Raw genomic sequence first — 20826 nt, forward strand, 5'->3', positions numbered from 1 at the left:
TTATTGAAGCTTGCAGAATATACGGTTTTAATAAATAAATAAAATAGATCTGCTGCTTACAAACAAGACCCTAGAGGCAACTGCCTTCAGAGTGGTCCTGTGTGTGTGTGTGTGATCATGAAAATGACAGGAACCAGGCCACTGGACCCCCAGTCATACCTGCTGTTCCGGCTTTCCTCTTGTACATTAAGTTCCAGGTGGAATAGTGGGATTATCCTGCAACTCGTTGAGATGACAGCTGGGAAAGCTTAGCGGTGCAATAAGCTCCCAGGCAAGAAATTGAAATACGATGCATTGATTGTCCTAGATGGTGGAGTTACTTCTGTGAATTGAACTGTTTGGATAACGCACAGTACTACTGGTAATCTACCCTGTATTTCTGGAAGTATTCAAGGCACTTTTTTTCTAGGTGTGGTTGATTATGTTGGCTGCCAGTTCAGCTTCACAAGTGAGCCAAGCAAGTGCAGCTGGGATCCACACTCTACTAATAGAAGAAGTGTTTGAAACAGCAAGTTTTCTTTTTCTGTTGAGTATCTGTGGTAAAACATTTGGCATGCTATAAAATTTAGTCAGAACAGGAAGAAGATTTCTCATCCATATTTCTCCCACCCAAAGAGCTTTTTGTTGAGCAGCCATCCTTTTGTACTGATTTCATTTTTGAGGGCCTTTGGATATAGTTCCGTGTAACAGATTTCCTGTATGAATGACTAGTTTTGCAGGCAAGTTTGAAAACGTATTTTCCTGCCTTTGGGGTTGGTATTGTTCTCTTTTCTGAACAGAGGAGAGACAGAAAATTTAATGCAGAAAAATGGTATAAACTGATGGACCGGATTCTGCAAGTGCTGCCTTCTGCAGAAATTATCCTAGTTAGGGGCTGATGGATAAAATGGAGTGTTAAAACTGCACGGATATTTAGCACACCATTTTAAAGCTAATTTTGTTTAATGCAATAATGCTAATGCAATAATGCTAATGCTTCTGGAGTTATCTACCCATAAAATACAAACTATAGATGCTGGCATCAAAACTCCAGCTTCTGCCCATAGACTAACATTAACCCAGGAAACTCTGAGTAGGAGTTAAGTTTCTAGTGCTAAGAAAAGCCCTCCTCTCTGCATTGTGGGTAATAGCTAATGCCATCAGTAGCATGGAATTTCCATGCGAGGGTGCTAACTTTACTCACATCTTTGTGTGCATTTTTTTTTTTTTTAGCACAAAACTTCTTGCTGCATCAGTAGTAAATTTTGAATACAAATGTGCACACAACAGAAGCTTAAATTGTGCAGAGCACACTTTATTGCATCAGCCTGAAAGTTTGTTCACAGCAAGGCATGTTGCAAATGTTTGGTGTATTTCTGGACTTGTGGGACCAAACACCTGCAGAAGACTTGTTAGTGGGTCATAAGATGGAGTAGAGTAGCACCTAGTCCTTAGAGAAGCAGAGAATCCTGCTGAAGTGCTTTATGACCTTGGGCAAATCTATTGCCTCAAGTACAAACGTAGGGACATATCATTGCATGGCTTCATAAATAACACAAGGAATTTAAAATACTTCATATTATTCTGACGCCTGAACTGTGCATATGATGAGCTGATTGCTATGCAAATACATGCTAGTCAGCTCATTCATACCCTAAAAACATACAAATCAAATGCAGCTTGCCTGAAAAATCGTAAGCTGCGTTATTTGAGTTGAAGTTAAGTACAGCACACATCCTGATGCTCCTGGGGCCATGCATGAAAGGCTCTGGGGGTTTCCATAAGCCTTCTGTCTACCCCCACCATCCCTGGATGCGGCCAAAATGTTAACTTTAAATTTGCTTTTTTTATAAAAATGTATTTACCTCTGGGACAGGCCCTCTCCCCTTTTGACATAAAAATCTCTGACCCTGAAGGCCAGTCCCTCCTAGCCCCTGAACCCCCTTGCACTTACTATTGAAGCTCTGGTGAAGTAGTGGGGGCCTGGAGCACCCCCTATGTTTCTCGGCCTGTGGGTGACCATTTTTCAAAAAGGTGTGTGCCAGCCAATTGTGCCTTTGCCCATATCACATGATGGGGCAGCCGGTCTCATTTTGAAAAATGGCCACTGCTGTGCCCGGCATCTAAGGGATTCCCCGGGCTCCCATTTATCCACCAGGGTGTCCAGCGTGTGGGCTAGGGTACGGGGGTGAGATTATTTCAAAGGGGAAGGATTAGGAGTGGGTCCTGCCCCAGAGGTAAATAACTTTTTAAATGTGTGTGTTTTTCTAACATTTCAGCTGCCTTCAGGTGTGGCAGGGGTGTGTAAGTGTGTGTGTGTGACAGGTGGTCTCTGGAGATCCCTGGGGCTTTTCGTGCACCTTGTGTTGGGGGGGGGTTACAGGGGATCAGTCCCTCTAAGACATACTGGCTCCACAGTCCCAGGGTAGCCATCGCATGAATTTTAGGGGCTATTGTTTGCCACCGTATTCCCCAGTGGTATCTTACAGCCAGGGAGCATGCAGTGGGAATCTCAAAGCGACAGTGCTGCATACTGCTGCTTTGTAAGCCCTGCAGTGTTTCCCCATTGGGGAAAAATACTGCAGCTTAGTAAACGAGGCCCTTTGATTGCAAATCCTCTAGGGACAGAGAAATACCTACAATTGGCACAGTAACTCACGTTGAGCTACCAGTGAAAAGGTATGAGCCAAATCTGAATTTAAAAAAAAAGACTTCAATCTCTCATCCTATCCCTGCCACAAATCAGTGACTTGAGGACGCAGATTATAGGAAGCTGAGAGGAGCTGTGATATGATTGCTTCTGGTCTGGCCCCTGGATACAGGAGGGATGGAGGAGTTGAGTTGAGTCAGTCGACCCATTTAAGACATTCACATAGGTCACCTGAGCTGTGGCTTAGATGTGAAAGGCTGTGACTATTCTCCTCCCCCCGACTCTTCCAGTCCCACTGCGATCAAGAGAGAGGCAAGCCAGCCAATCTGCAGTGTTAATGGTTATGCCTGCAAAGTGTCATTTGTTACTGTAGCTTGGCCATATTTTGTCTGGGCAAGGAGCCATCAAATTCTTAAGTACATTGTCCTGGTCTGTTATATCCTAAGTACTGCAGTGATCTTCTGTAACAGAGCAAGCCGTAACTTCCCAGGACTGACTCTCTTTGGTCCTGATAGAAGTTGCCTAAGAGCAGAGAACATTCCCTCCCCCCCCCCCCCCCCCCCCAGGTGATGTGAATTGTATGGAGCAGTTTATCCTCCCTAAAAAGGTATCAGTACAAAAATATCTCAAGACTATCAAGAAAAAATGCTGCTGAGATTTATAAGCAATAAAATACAATATGTCACTACATTAAACTGAAGTTTTATTTTTCTATAGGCACAGAATGGAAGAAAACTTGAAATGTCAAGCCCCCAAGTTAAGAATATGCTATATACTTTATTTTTTAATATAAACAGCGCCGTGAGCTGGCCGGATGGCTCAGTTGGCAATCTGCGTGTTGCCATGCCAGACTGGTTGGGGGATGCTGAGGAAGGCAGTGTTCAGAAGCCCTGCTGTGAGGGAAGGGGGTTCCAGCCATTGCAAAATGCTGACACCTAGTGGCCAGAATCATCAGGCACACATTTAATTCCATGTGGAGTGAACTGACCTGAGAGGAAGGGGCATACAATGTGGGGCCTGTACTGACCATCTCCCTCTTAAAGATTGCTCACCCTTGACAGCTCTGGAGGTTACCAGCAAGACTAGGAACACATGGCTAGCTGGTGCATTTAGGGATAGCCACTTAGGCCCAATATAATAAGGTGCACTAGGCTGTGTGCAGTGTTGGCATGTGAGTCTGGGTATTTTTGTGCATATGATCTTCTGATGTGGCAAGATGTTCTGTGCACAACCCTGAGGAAAAATCAGCTTGGTGCTCCTCCATGCAAATCCCATGTTAAAGGCATTAGCTGTTACTTTCCAATGCAGAGAGCTGCATAGGTTTAACTCGTGTCTTCTTAATGCTGGAAGTGTAACTCTTGGTCAGAGATGAAATAGTTTCTCGGACTGCTAGTCTATGGGACTGAACCCGGAGTTTAGAGGTCCTATACTGGGGGATTTATGTGCATAAGTATGCTCCTACCTCATGTTTTATGTACACAAACTGTTTTTCTACCTGCTAAGCAGGACTGTGTGCACATTTTCTGGTTAACGTGGTGGTGTTTTTTAAACTTTGATATAGTAGCATACTATTGGCTTACTGCATTGAGCGTTGACTTCTCTTTTTTTTGTTAATGTACAAGTAAACTCCTGTCTTACTACGTTGAGGCCTCAGCGACACAGCCCTGGGTGTGAACCACCTTTGTACACACATCTTTCAACTGCTTTTGCTATTAATCGTAGCTAATCATTTCTTTAATTCGCTCAGAGTCCTGTGACTTGCCTTATAGATAGTAGAAGAGGAAAGGCATTGAGTTGCTGCAGGTTTCTGACTGCAGCAATAGGTAACACACAGAATAAGGGATAGTGGCAGGTTTTGGTTTTTTATTTTATTTTTTTTTTATTTTATTATGTAATACGTACAGAACTGTGTGTGGAATCGCATGGTTTCAATGTTCCCGTCTCATGGATCTTACAGTCTTAAGATGCCTGTTTCTTAAGATTTCAAGCCCATATTTGCAGTGGTAGTCCATGTGACCACCAAGGGCAGGAGCAATCCTGCCTTACTGGTGCCAAAATTCAAAATGGTGCTGGCTGACCTGCAGTTCTGCTTTGCTCTTATATGGGGCAGAGAGCCATGGGTTAGCTGATTAGCATTTTGATTGTCATTACTGATTGGACATTGCTTCTGCCTGGGAGATCTGGCTTCCCTGAGATAAAGGGGGAGGTGGATGGGCATCTTGAATATTCAGAGCAGAGCTGTGGGGGGGGGATGGGGTTATTCACTGCTAGGGAAGAAAGGTCATGTGTATCTCCGGAAGGCTGGGAGGAAATCTTTATTCATATCTGGTGGCATGGGCTTAGGGTGCCAAATTCTGAAGGCACCCAAAACTAGGACGACTCGTGCTCTTCTCCAACTCCAGTGGCGAAACTCCCTACCCATGGCCCTCTGTCTATGGGCACTGTATTCTTAAATCGGGCCCTGTCTGGCGAAGGGCACAAACAAGACCATCAGCAGGCATGTTTGCTTGCCAAATGCTTTTGAGGAAAGTTATCTACACTTGGTATTTGAATTTTAAAATCTATAGCCCGCACACATTGCAGTATAGTTCGAGGCGGATAAGAAAGCTAACACAGAGGTATGTTTTACTTGCCTCGGTTTACTGCGAATTGTGAGATTTATTGCCTTCTGTGCTAAGCCTTTCAGAATTGAGCTGCTTTGCATGCATTTCCATGTGATGTGGTTCATTTTAATATTTTCCTCCTGTTCAGCCCAATTTTTCAGTTCTATCAGTAATGCTGTGCAAGCATAACCAGTAACTCACATTAATATGATTTTTAAGCATGTTTAATGCCAAATTTGGGGTATTAACATACAGTAATGCTGCTTGGTAAATAGGTCCCCCCAGTTTGAGTATAGGGAGGTAGATCTGTAGTTATCCTGTGACCAACATGGCCAGGGCCATAGGTGTTACTGCTGGAATGGTGCTGTGACTCTGCTGCTTCTGCAGCCCAGAGGGGAGAAAAACAGGAAGGGAGGAGCTGGAAAAGCAGAGAAACTGTGTGGGCTCTTCCGCTCTGCCCGGTCCAAATTCTTCCCCCCCCCCCCCCCCTTGGTTCCCCGAGGACAGGGGAGCAGAGTGGCTCTTTTCTTCTGTGCTCTGTTTGCTCCAGTCTCTAACGCGCCCAGCCTCTCCCCTACTAGCAGGCTGGAAGGAGCTGTTCTGGTGCCTGAGATATTCCATGTACAAACCCTGTGTACCTAGGCCTAAGGGGTGAATTCTGGGGGCTGTTCTAGTACCAGGGAAGGGGGAGAGAGTGCCGGGGTAGGGTTTGGGAATAGAGGGATCATGTCTGGAGAGAGAGAAGAGATTGGGGAGGGGGCAGAACTGGAAGAGTGAAAGCTGATCCATGCTCCCCCAGCCCATACAGAATTTCAGGGCAATCATAACTCAAAAGTCCCTAGGTATTTATTTCTTGATATCATATTGTGCATGCCATGTAGACCACACATTATAAGTCTTTTATATTCTGTGATCTACATGGAATGCACACTATGATCTCAGAGCATTCACGACTCAAGTGCCTAGGTATGGTGTTGTGCAGAGAGGTTCCTGTGTGGGGGGGGGGGGGGGGGGGAAGGGTTGGAGGGTATATTTGCCGTTGCAGTTGGTACATAAAGACCATGCACTAGAATTATATCCTGGCCTGGCAGTGTCATTAGAAGTGGCTGTGCTGCTCCATAAAAAGAAAAAAAATGATTGGGATAAAAAACCCCAATCCATTGTGAAGGAGACGTATACATTGAACTTGCAGCAAATGGAGAAATCTAGTGAGAAACCTAAGCAGTGACATGTAAGGTGTGTGGAGAGGAGCTTGTGCAAACAGCTTTAGTTAATTGGAGCCACGGGCCCTGCAGTAAGGTTGTTCCTGTGTGAATCCTGGATAATTAGCGCTGTTAAGGTATGGCAGGCTTGCTATAAAGCTGCTGGGTGTTTTGGGCAGGGTTTTGAGGTGCATCACAACATGACTAGTAGTGAGTTTGCCTTGCTGTTAAACTAAATATATTCTAGATGTCATTAATGTAATCAAATATATAATTCTATAGAAGCAAAAAAAAAAAGCATGGCGTCATGGTGGCTTAAAGCCTCACTCCATTTTCAGCCCCTACTGCTTAACAGGGTAGAGGTTAAGGGTCATTTCTGGTAGAGATTAATGATTCATGTCCATACAAACCTAAGGGTTATGGTTTTGGGACCAGGATCACACTTATGAATGGAAGTGATCTGCATGCTTCCTAGTCTGTCGGAGGTGTGCATCCGCCATTGCCTTGTGCCATTAACTTGAGTGCTTTCTCTGAGCTTCAGCATCCATGGGGACTGTGATGCATTGCCTTTAGCAGCAGTTTGTTTAAAGAAGAAAAACAAATTTGGAATCTAATTGCACCATCTATACATCTATAAACAGCCATGGGCTAAATGTTACCATGAAAACTTTAGCCAATATTATAAGGAGTTAACTCCCTTTTTAGTGTGTACTGAATTTGAGCATAGACTTTTTTTTTTACTCACATCTTACTACAGCTTATTGTTGCATATTTTTATTTCTGCGTATTGTTCAGGATGATTTTTATCCATAATTCAGAAAACTTTAATATAAAGAAATAGTGCACCTTGAATTTTTCCACCAGCTATGTTTACTCTACACAAGCCTATCGGGAGGCGAAAAAACCTGAAGCACTGATAAGCCTTGTTTTCTGGGGTCTTGTCTCCTTCAAATAACACATCCGAGCTTTATTCTCAGCAGACATGGTTGTGCATTTGCTAGTAACCAGCCATTGCATTTTTTTTTTTTTTGCAAATTTAGACAAAAGTATATTTTCTGATCCCTTCTTTTAAATATTTTCATATAGGGATAGGTCAGTGGCTCAGTGAGAAGTGCTGCACATTGCAATGCAGGAAATCTGGGTTTGAGTCCTGAGCCCAGTTTCTGCTCCTTGAGCCAGCCATGGCTGTTAATGTGGAGATAGCGTTCACGGCTCCTGGGGGAAAGGGTTTCTAAGTTGTGTTCAGTGACAGCCTGACTTAGTATTCGAGTTAGCTAAACTCTGGAGAGCATTGTAGTTTGACACCTGGTCTGTCACTGCGATAACTAAGCTGAGTTACAAGGGAGATATAAAAATAGGGAGTTAAAAACTACAGATAATTGGGAATGAAGGTTTATGGCCAATTCCAATAAAGCAGAAAACAAGAAGAAACTAGTTGGCACATAAATGCTTTACTAGAATCTGTATTCCTTGTAATTTCCTTCTAAGCCTTTCCAGTACATTTTGACATTCTTGGTATAATCACTTTGTATGCAAAACTTAAATTTTTTCCTTTCTTTTCAGAGTAAACCTACACAACTGAAGAGCACGTGCCCTCCATCAATCATTTCCAAAGAGAATGGCCTACATGCAGAGGATGAGGAACAGGACCTATTTGCAGGTAAGGATCTGCTCATACAATCAAGCTGATGCAAAACCATGCACTGCGGCCAGCGCACAGCTCAACATGCGATTCGACACGCATCCATAACCCTCGATGCAAAGCAAAATGGGGATTAGCGCATCCAAAACACATGTCCAATGGAGTGCGTAGCTAATAGTGCTCATCACGTGTAAAGACATGTAAATGAGGCTATTAGCTAATCCCCCGCAATGCAAAAAACTTTGAGTGGCTAATGTGCCCTTGCAGTGTGGCAAATCTGACGCCAGCCCCTAAAGGTCAGTCGCACCCAAGGGCTCATTGTAAAAAAAAAAAAAAAAAACCAAAATTCCTGCTTTCTGTGATACCTTCTACTAGTATTGTTGTGATACTAAGTAGGAAGGACAACAGAAAGCAGAATCATATTTAAAAAAAAAAAAGGCTGCTTTAAAAAAAAAAAAAAAAAAAAAAAAAAAAAAAATTATTTCTGGGCGTCCAATATACACGGTCCAGGCCGTGTATGTTGTACTGGTAGTGAGAGAAAACGAATTCTCCTATTGACCATCTGTTTCCTATCCCGCACTGAAAGCCACCTTTTTTTGGGCACCCGATGCTGAGGAGGCACTAGGGATGCGCAATTTCCCCTAGCACCTCCTTTTTTTTTTTTTTTTTCTGCAGAAGCTAATTTTAATAAATTGGGTGCCCTGGAGAGATGGATTGGCATGCGTCAGCCCGGGTGCTTAATCGTGAGTGCCCGCTTTACACACGCCGATATTGCATCGGCCTGACTGTGTCACAGATGAAACATAAAATGCAAGACTGGATAATGCTACATTCCAAAACCTGTTATTTACTGTGCCTTGTAAAAAGTCTTCACACCCTTATACATTTTTCACATTGAGCTGCCTAAAAAATTCTAATCAGAATGCATTAAAATAGTTTCACTGATCTGTATAACATACTCTTATATTTTCATCATGAAGGAACCATTACAGAAATATTCCAAAAATTAATTTTTAGAATAAAAACACAAAATGTCTTGATTACATAAGTCTTCATACCCTTTGTCTGTGCAAACCCAAATTTACTTATGGTTCAAATAATTACAAAGCCTATAGTAATTTAAATAGAGCCTACCTATGTCCAATCACAGTACATGAACTGATTCAAATGCTCCTGAATGAAAAATCGCACTGTTTCTATTGTATGAAGTGAATTTGAAGCAGGGGTCAAACCTTGCTGAATAAGGAGCTGCCAGAAGAGTTTGCGGCTAGCATAACTTAAAGGCACAGATTGAGGGGACTGCTATGAGGACATTTCAATGTGTTTGAATATCCCTTGGGGTACTGAATGAATGAGGATCTGAACCCATCTAGGGGCAACAAGCCTCAGAACCTAAAGCAGAAAGGCAGTAAAAGAGAAGGGGGGTGATGATCTTGGAGAAGTCCATTCACTGCTGCTAATCAAGTTGACTTAGGGAATGGCCTCTGCTATTAATTGCATCAGTAGCATGGGATCTTCTTGGTGTTTGGGTACTTGCTAGGTTCTTGTGGCCTGATTTGACCTCTGTTGGAAACAGGGTGCTGGGCTTGATGGACCCTTGTTCTGACCCAGTATGGCAATTTCCTGTGTGTTTGGGAAAAGATGGGAAGGCAGAGAGGAGCACATATTGCATTATACTAACAATACAAGATACGTATTCTATAAATACTGAATACATCGCTTTCCATGCTGTAAGGCACAACTCATGTCTTCACACACCCGATTCTCTCTTTCTCTCTCTCCTCGCCCCCTATCTCTTTTGACTGCCCAGATGAGCTAGATTCTTTTGCTGGCTGAGGGGCTGGGAGGGTCACTGCTTATCAGACTGAATTTGTATCCCTTTTAGTGTTAGCAGGAGCTGATCCAGCAGTATATATTGTCCTCCACCTATTTTTGGTAAACCGGTTTCTGTTTTACAGAATCCACTGTAGAGTTGTCCGTTGACCGTACCCAAAACAACCAGAAGAAGGAGTTGACTAATGTGTCTAAGCCCTCTCCATTCCTGGTAGCTCCAGTGAGCTTTTCTTCAAAATCTCCACTGAAGACTTATGAAGAGGTAAGAACTGGTGACGCACAAACCCAAGGTTACAAGAGAGCCAGATCCTTGTGTTTACTGTACACCTCTAGCCTCGGGCAGTTTTTAACTGAAACAGAAAAGTAAACAAAGAAAATAGAACAAGTTGTGAGGCTAGAGAGAGAAGAAAAATATACAGTTTGTTTGTTTGTTTTGTGGGCATCTTGGGCTAACTTTGCACTATTCACTCTTTCTGCTAACTTCCCCCTCTCCCCATCCACTCTACGTCTTTTCCTTCTTCCACCACAGCCTCTGCTCCCGTGTTTTTCCGGCATGACTGGGCAGCAGTGAGAACCTTTTGCTGGGTCGAAGGAATGTCTCAGTCAAGACTGTTCCCTCATTGTAGCTCTTTATAGCCATCAGGGGCTGTCACAGGCGTGGCACTCGCTTGTCCTTCCTCTTTCGGACTGAGCACGTGGCCTCTGCTGCACAGCTGATCCCCCTAGTCAACCCTGTTGTCAGCCTTACACTTCCCTTTTATTCTTAATTTAGGAGCCTTGATCATTTTTTATTTATTTTTTTGAAGGGAGCTCTCCCTCCCTCGTTTTTTTCGGGAACTCATTCTAGAACTGATCGCCTTTCTCCCAGGATTTGATTCAGTACTTTTGACTATTTTATTCTATACACTATGATTTCTGTCTAATGTACTGTGTGTTTGCAGTGCACGTGTATACAATTTAATAAAGAATTTTTATGTAGTGTGTGTTTGTTTGTTTTTTAAGATCTTGGTCCAATTTGCAGCATGAGATATTCCATAGATTACAGGGTTAGGTAAAGTGGGGAGATGACCTCTTACATCTCATCCCAAATCATTCCCCCTTTGCACTGATGACATTTATTTTTCATGTCTACCTTTTCTTTATAGCTAGAAGAGGAGGAACAGGAAGATCAGTTCGAGCTGACAGTCAGAGTGACTGACCCAGAAAAAGTTGGTGAGTGACTGGCTGCTCTGGCAGCACCATGATGTTTTCTAAATCTCCTGCAGGAGATGCCGAAGAGGTGCCGAGTGCTGGACTGGCGATTTTTTTTTTATTGCCAAGTGGCTTTGGGGTCTGCACACAGAAGCACCTCGGTAGCCTCTCTTGTGTTTCTGTATAATACCAAAGAACGCTGCAGGAATACAATTGTCCCCTGCATTCTCAAGGCATTGAAAGCAGGAATCTAGTTTTCCCCATTTCTTTTAACTTCTATGATGATCTGCTGGAATAGTATGGCATCACATTCGTGTGTTGGTATCGCTCTACAACTCAAACTCCTCCACCATATTTTCCTGGCAAATACCTCATATTTGTTCCTAAATGTCACACCTACTTTGAAAGAAGAAAATTGTAAAGGAATCTTTGATTCACATACAGCCAGGAATTGCAGATGCCAGAGATGGCAACTACTTTAAACACATCTACCCCTGTGAGGGTAATCCAGCTCTTGGTGCCAAACTTTGAACTCCCTCTACTGCGTGCGATGTCACTGAATCCTTTGGTAGAAGTGAAGTCTGCTTGGTGCGGCTGTTGAGGGACTGCTAAGTAATGATTGTAGTAATGATATCCTAGAAAATACCCAAACACACGCCGCTGCTGTCTCCTTCGCCTTCTCTTGTTTTTTTGTTTTTTGTTTTTTGAAGAAGAATAAAGAGGAACTTCCTCCCACGGTCCATCAGCAGTTTTGTGATAGGTCAGGGGATGAAAGTAACTTTTTCATGGCCATGCCCCTGCCAGATGCAATGCCACTTGACTATGCCTACGTGACACACTCTTCTGCATAGCAGAATAAATACCATTATTTAAAAATATAAAAAAAAATAATATGCCCGCTATTGTCACATAATGCCTCAGCACTACCGGCTCTCGCACAGTGAGAGTGACGAGAAGTTGGAAGAGGGGGGAACTCCCTCCGTGTTCTCTGAGGACAGCACGATGTCAATGCTCATGATGCCATCCGTCTCCCCTTGGAGTTGGTGTGTCCAAGTCTTAGCTTTATTATAGACCGAGGCAGGGAGGTGGCCACAGCTGCACGTGCTCAGCAGAGCCTGCTGAAAGCTCTAGAATCTGTGCTGGATGACATCGCCCGTACGCGAGGACAGACATCCTGCTGTCCTCGGAGAACTCCTGCTTACAGTTAAGCCACTCTGCTTTCTCAGAGGTCATCAGGATGTCAGTCTCTCAAAAAGCCACCCACCTCCCTGTGTGTTTTGGGTTTTTTTTTTCATTTCTTTTTTGCTAAATGTGTGATTGAAAGGACCCTGCGTGGCTGCATGACATAATAACCTGCCGGCAGCATGCCCAGTGAGGCTCAGTCAAAATTCTAGAAACTTTTGATATAGTTTTTCTGTGCTGGGCTCCACTGGATGTCACCCTCATGTGAAAGGACCTGTTGCAGCTAAGCAACACTGCTATTGTTTTGTTAGGTGGACTAATGGCAGACAAACTACTTTATCCCAGTTCATTAATAAGCAAGCAGTGATTAAAAAAAAAAAGTAATATTTATTTGTCACTTAATTTCCAAAAGCTGTGGGTTTATTTTGTACAGTATCTCCCATATTTCTATTTGGGGAAAAACTGGAAAATTCATGATCTGGACAGTAATTAATATTTCTTTCCAAGAAAACTGATATTTTGATCAATGTTGTTGTGAAATAATATGCAGGTATTTCAATGTGGGTAACTCAGATATTTGCTTTGATTTAGACACTGATCTTGAACAAATCTGCTAAATATTACTTTAGGCCAAGGAGGGCCACCTCTAGCCAAAACAGGCCTATTTTTCAGGATAGCCATAGTGAATATGCATATGAGTTGCATGCACTGCTTCCATTGTATTTATGTATTAAAGCATTTTCATTGTGGCTGTCCTGAAAATCAGACCCATTGGCTCTTCGCGGAGTAGAGTTGGTCACGCTTGCTTTGACATAAAGATTGTAATGTATTTTTGAACATGAGAAAATGATTAAAATATTTGTTTTTATGGCAAGATCTCCATTCTACACATTGTCATATGGATATACAGAGAGCCCCTTTTTATAGTACCTTCTACAGCCTTCACCATTGCTTTTTTTTTTTTTTTTTAAGTCTTTATTTATGCGGTTCACAGTGTACTGAAAATAACCATCACACATTTGGCTAATCTTTAATAACAAATTTGATCATACATATAAACATGCAAAAAGAATATTCCTCTTTTTCCTTTATCCCTGTTCCCCCCCTCACCCTCTCCCAATTCCTACAGTGCTGATCAGGCAGTGTGGATCTGTTACATTACCAGCACCCCCAAGAAATCACAATTGCATGATAAGTTCACCGTTTCAGAGGTTTCTCTAAACATATATCCCATTTAGAGAGCAGCCAATAAAAGTAAGAGTATACATAAAATATATGGGATATATAAAACGTAAGACAAGTATGAAATACATAGAATATATAAAAGATATAAATGAAATAACAGAAATAAAGCATAGGCATAAGAAATGGAAACAGTTCTTTGTAGTTATAACCTGGAACTAGATGCTATAGACATAATTTCTCATTTCTGGTGTTATTGCAGAAATAAGCTTGCCAGATTTCCAACATTAACCATAGGTTTTTTTCTGTTTAAGTTCTTGCTGTCAAATATTCAAAAGTTAATAGTTTAAATATTTTGGATTTCCTTAATTTTATGGGAAGGCTGTTGTCCATCAACCAGTGACTCAATATGGTTTGTTTTACCTAGAAAACTAAGAACTATTCCATCACTCATGTAAATAAACAAACGCTAATTATACTCACAAGTCATCATGAGGTCGGCTCATTGCCTCCCTCCCATATTCCATTGTATATAGTAATTTATCTTCGTTCTCCCTCTCTTTCTTTTTTTCCTTCTCCCAGTTAAGGCATCCTTGTTATAATGTAACTTTATGCTCCTTTAAATTATCTCTTGTTGACTGGATGGTTATAGTTACTGCTTAGTTCGATGTAAACCGAGTTGATTTGTATCAAGAAAGTCGGTATATAAAAGCCTTAAATAAATATACATTGTACTCATTTCATCCTGGGATATATTTGGGTATAATTACCAAAGAGCCATACTTTAGGACTAGGGGGCATTCCATGAAGTTAGCAAGTAGCACATTTAAGACTAATCGGAGAAAATTCTTTTTCACTCAACGCACAATAAAGCTCTGGAATTTGTTGCCAGAGGATGTGGTTAGTGCAGTTATTGTAGCTGGGTTCAAAAAAGGTTTGGATAAGTTCTTGGAGGAGAAGTCCATTAACGGCTATTAATCAAATTTACTTAGGGAATAGCCACTGCTATTAATTGCATCATTGGCATGGGGTCGTCTTAGTGTTTGGGTAATTGCCAGGTTCTTGTGGCCTGGTTTGGCCTCTGTTGGAAACAGGATGCTGGGCTTGATGGACCCTTGGTCTGACCCAGCATGGCAATTTCTTATGTTCTTATGTTCATAATGTTCCATGATTTTTGCATAAATTGGTCTGTAGACATGTACACCCTCACCTTATTGATTATTTTGCCCTTTCAGACCGTTTAAGAACAATGATGCCGCTGATACAAGGGCACCCAGAGTCTTCTGTGGCTCACCACATCATGTGACCCCTTTGCTTTGTTTTTAATGAAATAATTGCTAAATAAGAACTATGAAAGACTTTATGTTAAACATCTGTTTCTGAATCTCTGGATAAAAATGTGCAAATTGATTTTGCTGATTCATTGTATAATTCTAGATGCTTAACAATGATGACCTATTCAGCTAACTTTCACTGCCCACTCTTAAGATCCTGGTGCTAATTACCAAGTTGATCTAGACCAGGAGCCATTAACAAATGTGACCACTGAATGCTCATAAGAGCACTTCATGATTTCACGAGACAGTCAAGTAGTCCTTGTAAATCTCTTAACATTTGAAATGTTCAGCCAACCAAGCAGTGAAATTAAACAGCTCATAAAGCTTTGGGCTTCCCATTTACAGACTGAGATTTTGTGCAAAACATCACTCGGATTTCTTAGACTAAGGATATTTGAATTGCAGTTTTGAAAATCTGGAATGTAGATACAGTTTTAGTAGCTAAAAAAAGAAGTGTTTAATCTCCATCTTTTGTCCTTCATGGACCCATCTGAATGTGGCATGGATATCTGCTGCTTGTCCTAGCAGTGGTGGAAATATCAATTTGAATTGGTGATGTAATGCACTACTTAAAGTCCAGTAGAAAATGCCACACTGCAGTTTATTCCCTGGGTATCGGGGGTGGTCCTGATTTATGTCCTGCAAATCAGACGGGTTCACATCCCCCCAAACAGTTTATGTTCTAAATATTTCAGGTATTTTCGCAGCCTGTTTGGTTTTATTAACCAGTCTGTATGGAACTCCGGCCTGCTATACTGGAGCAGGGAAGGTAACTTTCAAAGGGCTTCTGTGTGTAAAGCTGGGTTGTGCCAGCCAAAATAGCCCTTTTGAAAATTGCCTGGCCGATATTTGAATAAAACTTGTACCCATTGGGGAAAGGCATTCCAGGAGGTGGAGACTGGATGGGGGTTTGCAATTTTGTGCGTACTTTTCAGTTTTTGAAAAGTATGGTTGTACATTCCCAAAAACTTCCCCCACATAAAGTAGCAGATGTAACTTTGTACAAAATAGTTTTCATGAGATCATTTTCAAAGCAAACTTTCCTAGCGTGTAGCCAGGTGGACTCAGGACCAATGGGTTTATGCTCCCCTGGCAGCAGATGGAGACGGAGTCAGGTTTCAACGCTGATGTCGCCCTAGATACAGCCCTGCAGTGACCTCAGCCCTTCAGTATTTCTCAGTCTCCAGCAGATGTAGACATTTGAAAATTGGTGTAACTTAGGTGTGTAATACATGTCAAATTTAACCCCTGAAGGCCCCACTTTCAGTTTATACTGCACCATTTTATTTTATTGGGAGTGTAAAGATTGGCACTTACAGCAGTGTGGAAGGAACTTCTGCCCCTCATTGCATGGGAATATGCCAGAGACAGGGTGTGGGTCTTCTCTTATTTTTCTTAAAATACCTCTTGAACCCTATAAACAACCTTACATGAGCAGGGCTAGCAAGACCAAAATGACTTGCGCAGTACAATTTTAACTTCTTAATAAGCCTAGGAAGTCATTTTTTTTTGTTTCTTATATTTTTTTGATGTGAAAACTTCAGAGGAAGATTTCGGACAGCTGAAAGCATATGAGACCTCTTGTGTCGATTCTTGGAAAATGCCATTAGTAACTAATTCTTCAACGTAAGAGGCAAAAAAAGGCACTTGTCAGTTTTTTTCATCTGCAACATCCCTAACTTGCACCCATGTCCCCCTGTCAAAAGTAAATGTCTGACTTACAAGCTGATAGACACATGGTCAGTCCCAAATATGTAAATAGTTAGTGTGGAGTAAATTTGGATCACACAAAATAGCACATAGCAAGGAGAGGAGTGTGAAGCCAATTAGTGATGCTGTTCCGTATAAAATACGGTGACAATAGTTCAACAGATTTCTCAGGACAGCAACGTTATATAGTCAGCTTCATAGACGTATCAAGGTACAGTCCCACCTTCCCAGCTGCATCTGTTTGCATGAAATTAATTAGCACAGTCCCAGGTGAAACCAGAGAGCCAAGATAATTTATTACTTCTATTTATATGCCTTGATTGTTAAGCAAGATCCTGCTTCCCCTGTTTTTCTGTAGTAAGTGTTGTTCCATTTTAATAGAATTGTCTCATCTTCTTGTATCCATGGTACTCACTATATTTGGTCTTTTTATTACTGATTCTGTTAATTAATTCTAACCTGTCAAAAAGAAAACCCTCCAAGGTGTGGTGTGGGATTGCGGCAGCGTAAGAGCCAGTGATGCAGTGCATTCATATGTAATGTAATAAACACTGTCAAGTTCTGGCAGAATGCCAGTGGAACAGAACATCCTGAAACTATAAAAGTACAGGTTTTCATTTATTTTCATCTAAAAATCATCCAAAGATGATGGCGCATGAGTTTTTGGGGCTGCAAATCCATTTTTCGGATGGTTTTTGGTAGGCCTAACAAAAGGTATCAATCTGCAGAGAATCCAATTTCTTCTGTTAGAAAATGTTTTTGGAAATCAAAACTGTGTCCTGGATAGTTTTCTTTTGTAATCTGGATTCTGTTCCCCCTGTCTTTTGAGACTATAAATCTTTCTGGAAGCCTTCCCTTGGGCTATCATACTCTTAGGAACTCAAATAGCATGAAATAATGTGTTATAGTGAGGATGGTGTGTGCGCAGAGCATATACAAAGAATGAAGTAACACAATAGCTGGGAAATGTGACCTCAGCATACCATAAGCTGTTGCTGTACCTAATCCTCCCATAAACCTTGAATACCCTTTCTATAGCCAAGGTGCATGCACTGTGGGAATCTCCCACAGTCTTGGATTTCCAGCTGAATTCGCCATGGCTTCTAAAGGCCTTGTAATGCTGTCTGAACGCTGAGCATTGCTGTTGGCGTGCAGGTGTCATGCTGTTTAACAGAGGCTATTCTTAGCAGTTCATAAGGGTGCCACGATGGGCAGTGGTGGCTGACTGGCAATGCTATAAGCAAAACTTTTCTCTCTCCATGACTGATCAAAAAGATTTGGGTGACAGTGGCTCTGTCACTTTTGAGTCGGTGCTCACACTCCCATGCCTTTCATCAGTCGTTGCAAGAACAGAACGTGTGTGTGGCTACCACCAGCGTGGCACCAGGCTGTGAGTCAACAGCACAGTGCTGAGGAGGAAGATGCAGGGCTTCCTCCCATGGAATGACTTTGAAGTGGGAGCTGCGACCCCCGTGGCTGGTATGCCACGACCCTGAAGTCAAAAACTACTGCTCTAAGTGCCTCTTATGTACATGCCGTGAGAATGCAGTATAATCTCTTCTACAAGTTGATTCAGTACTTCATTGGTGATGTAACTAATATTTTCTGACCTTGCATCCTGGTATATTTCTGTTGGGCTTTCATTAAATAATATATTTAAGGAATTCATTACTCACTGCTTGCGGCTTGTTATATCTTTTCATTGGAAAATCCCTAGAGCTGCTCATAGTAGGCATGAGACTTTTGTGTTGAAAATATTGGCACAGGTAAGGAGAAGTAAGTATTCCCTTTTTCTTTAGAGGCTGGTCACTGTTTTTGCAGTTAAGTCCATCTGCAAGGTACAGTGTGCCTGCTCACATGCACAAATATTTGTAAACTAGATTTTAGTGTTTTGCTGGGTTTCTTTTTTTCCCCCTCCAAAATGGGGTCTAGTCACCTCAGTATTCATTTCCTGTTCATACCCCAGATCAGTCCAGTCAAGTGGGTTTTGCACCCCTACCAGCAGATGGAGGCAGAGAATAAAAACTTTTCAGGCACTGCTACATAACAGAGAATGCCACCTGCAGTCCTTTATTTCTCAAACTCCAGCAGAAGGTAGAAGTGAAAATCCTACAGTCTGGAGAATTAGATTAAAAAAAAAAAAAAAGAGGTAGTGCAGATGCAGACACTGACTTGCTGGTCATGAGACAGCCGGAGAAGGAGAATGAGCAGTCGAGGCCCACTGGGCACCCGGGGGGGCGGGGGCGCACTTCACTGTAGCCTGTTGGCAGGCAGCTTCCTGTTGAGCATGAAGCGCATCTGGCTTGGACGAGCGCAAAGTGCACATAATGGCAGAGGCCGTGAGACGTGGCAAGTGCTGCATGGTCTGTGGGGAAACGAGTACGTGCCTAAGTGAAGGCACATGAAGTGGCAGGTGTGCACATAATGGCGGCGTCCACGAGATGCAGCAGGAGCTGCGAGGCTAGCAGAGAGAGAGGTGCATGTGCCTCCAGTAGGGGTGCACATAATGGAGGCAGCTGCAGGACGCAGCAAGGGCTGCAAGGCCTGTGGAGAGAAGTGTGTGCCTGAGGAGGAGAAGCTCATGGGGCAGCGCGGGATAAAACTATCAGCTGCAGCAGGTGAGAGTTCAGCTGATACATGCGGAACAGTGGCCATTTTGTCATCGCGTAGCAGTCAACAGGCAGAATCGGGGAAAGGGAGGGATTCTCACACCCTTTATTGCTGGTCGAGTAAGATTTCCCTGCGGACCCAGAGAGGCGGTGATGAGGCTGGGGAGCTCACGAGGGAAGATTCCAGAAGTTTGGCAGGAATTTCATCAGACTTTGTCATCTTAAGGTATAAAGCTGCTTTTTAGCCTGTCGCATCCCTTTTTGGCTAAAGTGAGCAGGTGAGATTTTTGGAGAGGGCAGAGTACTTTATTCTATTTGCTAGACCTTCAAGGTCATTGGAGCGGTGACGCTGATGGCGCAGATCTCGCAGAGGGATTTTGGGGGTCAAGATGATGGCCCTGGAGGGAGCCCTTCAGGGGCAGCCAAGGTTAAGGTGATTCAGGAAGGACAAGATGTGGCCTTTGATCCCACATGTGCTGGAAAAGTTAGGAGTTGAAATTTCTCAGCTGGGGTCTGACTATGAAGGGGGGGGGGACGGGACCCTGTAAGGAAGGCCTGAGGGGGCCCCCAAAGCCTTTCCATTCCATAGAACAGTAAAGAAACTGGTTCTCCAGGAGTGGGATACTCCACAAGCGGGACTAAAGGTGGAGAGAGCTATGGCTAAGCTCAATCCCCTGCTGGAGGCTGATACTTTAGTCTATGTGGTTACGAAGAAAACCACCTGGGAGGAACATTTGGCCACATTGGAGGTCGCTCAGGATCGGAAGTTGCCAGTCCACCTAAAAAGGATGTTTGAGGTTTTGACCTTGGGCATACGGGACTGACTGCAGTGGGTGCAGAGCTTGAAGGCAAAAGGACAGACTTAGTGCTTTTTCTCGACTTAGTGCTCAATAATGGAGAAATCGTCTCTGATGTCAAGGTGGGCGCCCACCTCAGCACCAGTGATCATCAAACGGTATGGTTTAATATCACTAAAAGAATAGGGAAAAGAACCATAAAGACCCGAGTTTTACAGTTCAAAAACACAGACTTTGAGGAAATGGGGAAGTACCTAGAGGAAGAACTAAATGGATGGGAAAATGAGAGAGATGTGGATCAACAGTGGACCAATCTAAAAGGAGCAATCGCCAAGGCAACTGCTCTATATGTTAGAAATGTAAAGAAAAGCAAAAGAAAAATGAAACCTATCTGGTTCTCAAAGGAGGTGGCTGACAAAATTAAAGCTAAAAGAACTGCATACAAGAAATACAAAAGATCCCAAAGGGAGGAGCACAAAGAAGAATATCTGATTCAACTGAGGGAGACTAAGAAATTAATCAAGTTGGCAAAAAGTCAAGCAGAAGAGAGGATTGCCAAGGAGATAAAATATGGTGACAAAACTTTTTTCAGATACATCAGCGAAAAGAGAAAAGTCCAAAGTGGTATAGTGAAATTGAAAGGTGGAAATGATCAATGTGTGGAGGGAGACGAAGAAATGGCAGAAATATTAAACGAATACTTCAGCTCTGTGTTCACTAAAGAAGACCCTGGAGAAGGACCATCTCTACACAACAAGAAACTGGAGGGAAGCGGAACAGAGGAAAATCCATTTACAGTAGATAATGTATGGGAAGAGCTAAAGAATCTGAAAGTGGACAAAGCCATGGGGCCTGATGGGATTCATCCAAGGATACTGAGGGAGCTCAGAGATGTGCTGGCGGGACCGC

General features: G+C 42.7%; 1 protein-coding gene across 1 annotated transcript in view; it reads left to right on the plus strand.

Moving 5' to 3' along the window:
• SNX1 (sorting nexin 1) overlaps window positions 1-20826 on the plus strand; it is a 112005-nt gene that overhangs the window by 32366 nt on the left and 58813 nt on the right. The window contains exons 2-4 of the mRNA XM_029574888.1: window positions 7998-8094; window positions 10035-10171; window positions 11055-11121. Coding sequence (XP_029430748.1) covers window positions 7998-8094; window positions 10035-10171; window positions 11055-11121 — 301 coding nt within the window. The remainder of the gene's footprint in view (window positions 1-7997; window positions 8095-10034; window positions 10172-11054; window positions 11122-20826) is intronic.

This window comes from Rhinatrema bivittatum, chromosome 13, assembly GCF_901001135.1.
Source record: "Rhinatrema bivittatum chromosome 13, aRhiBiv1.1, whole genome shotgun sequence".
NCBI lineage: Eukaryota > Metazoa > Chordata > Amphibia > Gymnophiona > Rhinatrematidae > Rhinatrema > Rhinatrema bivittatum.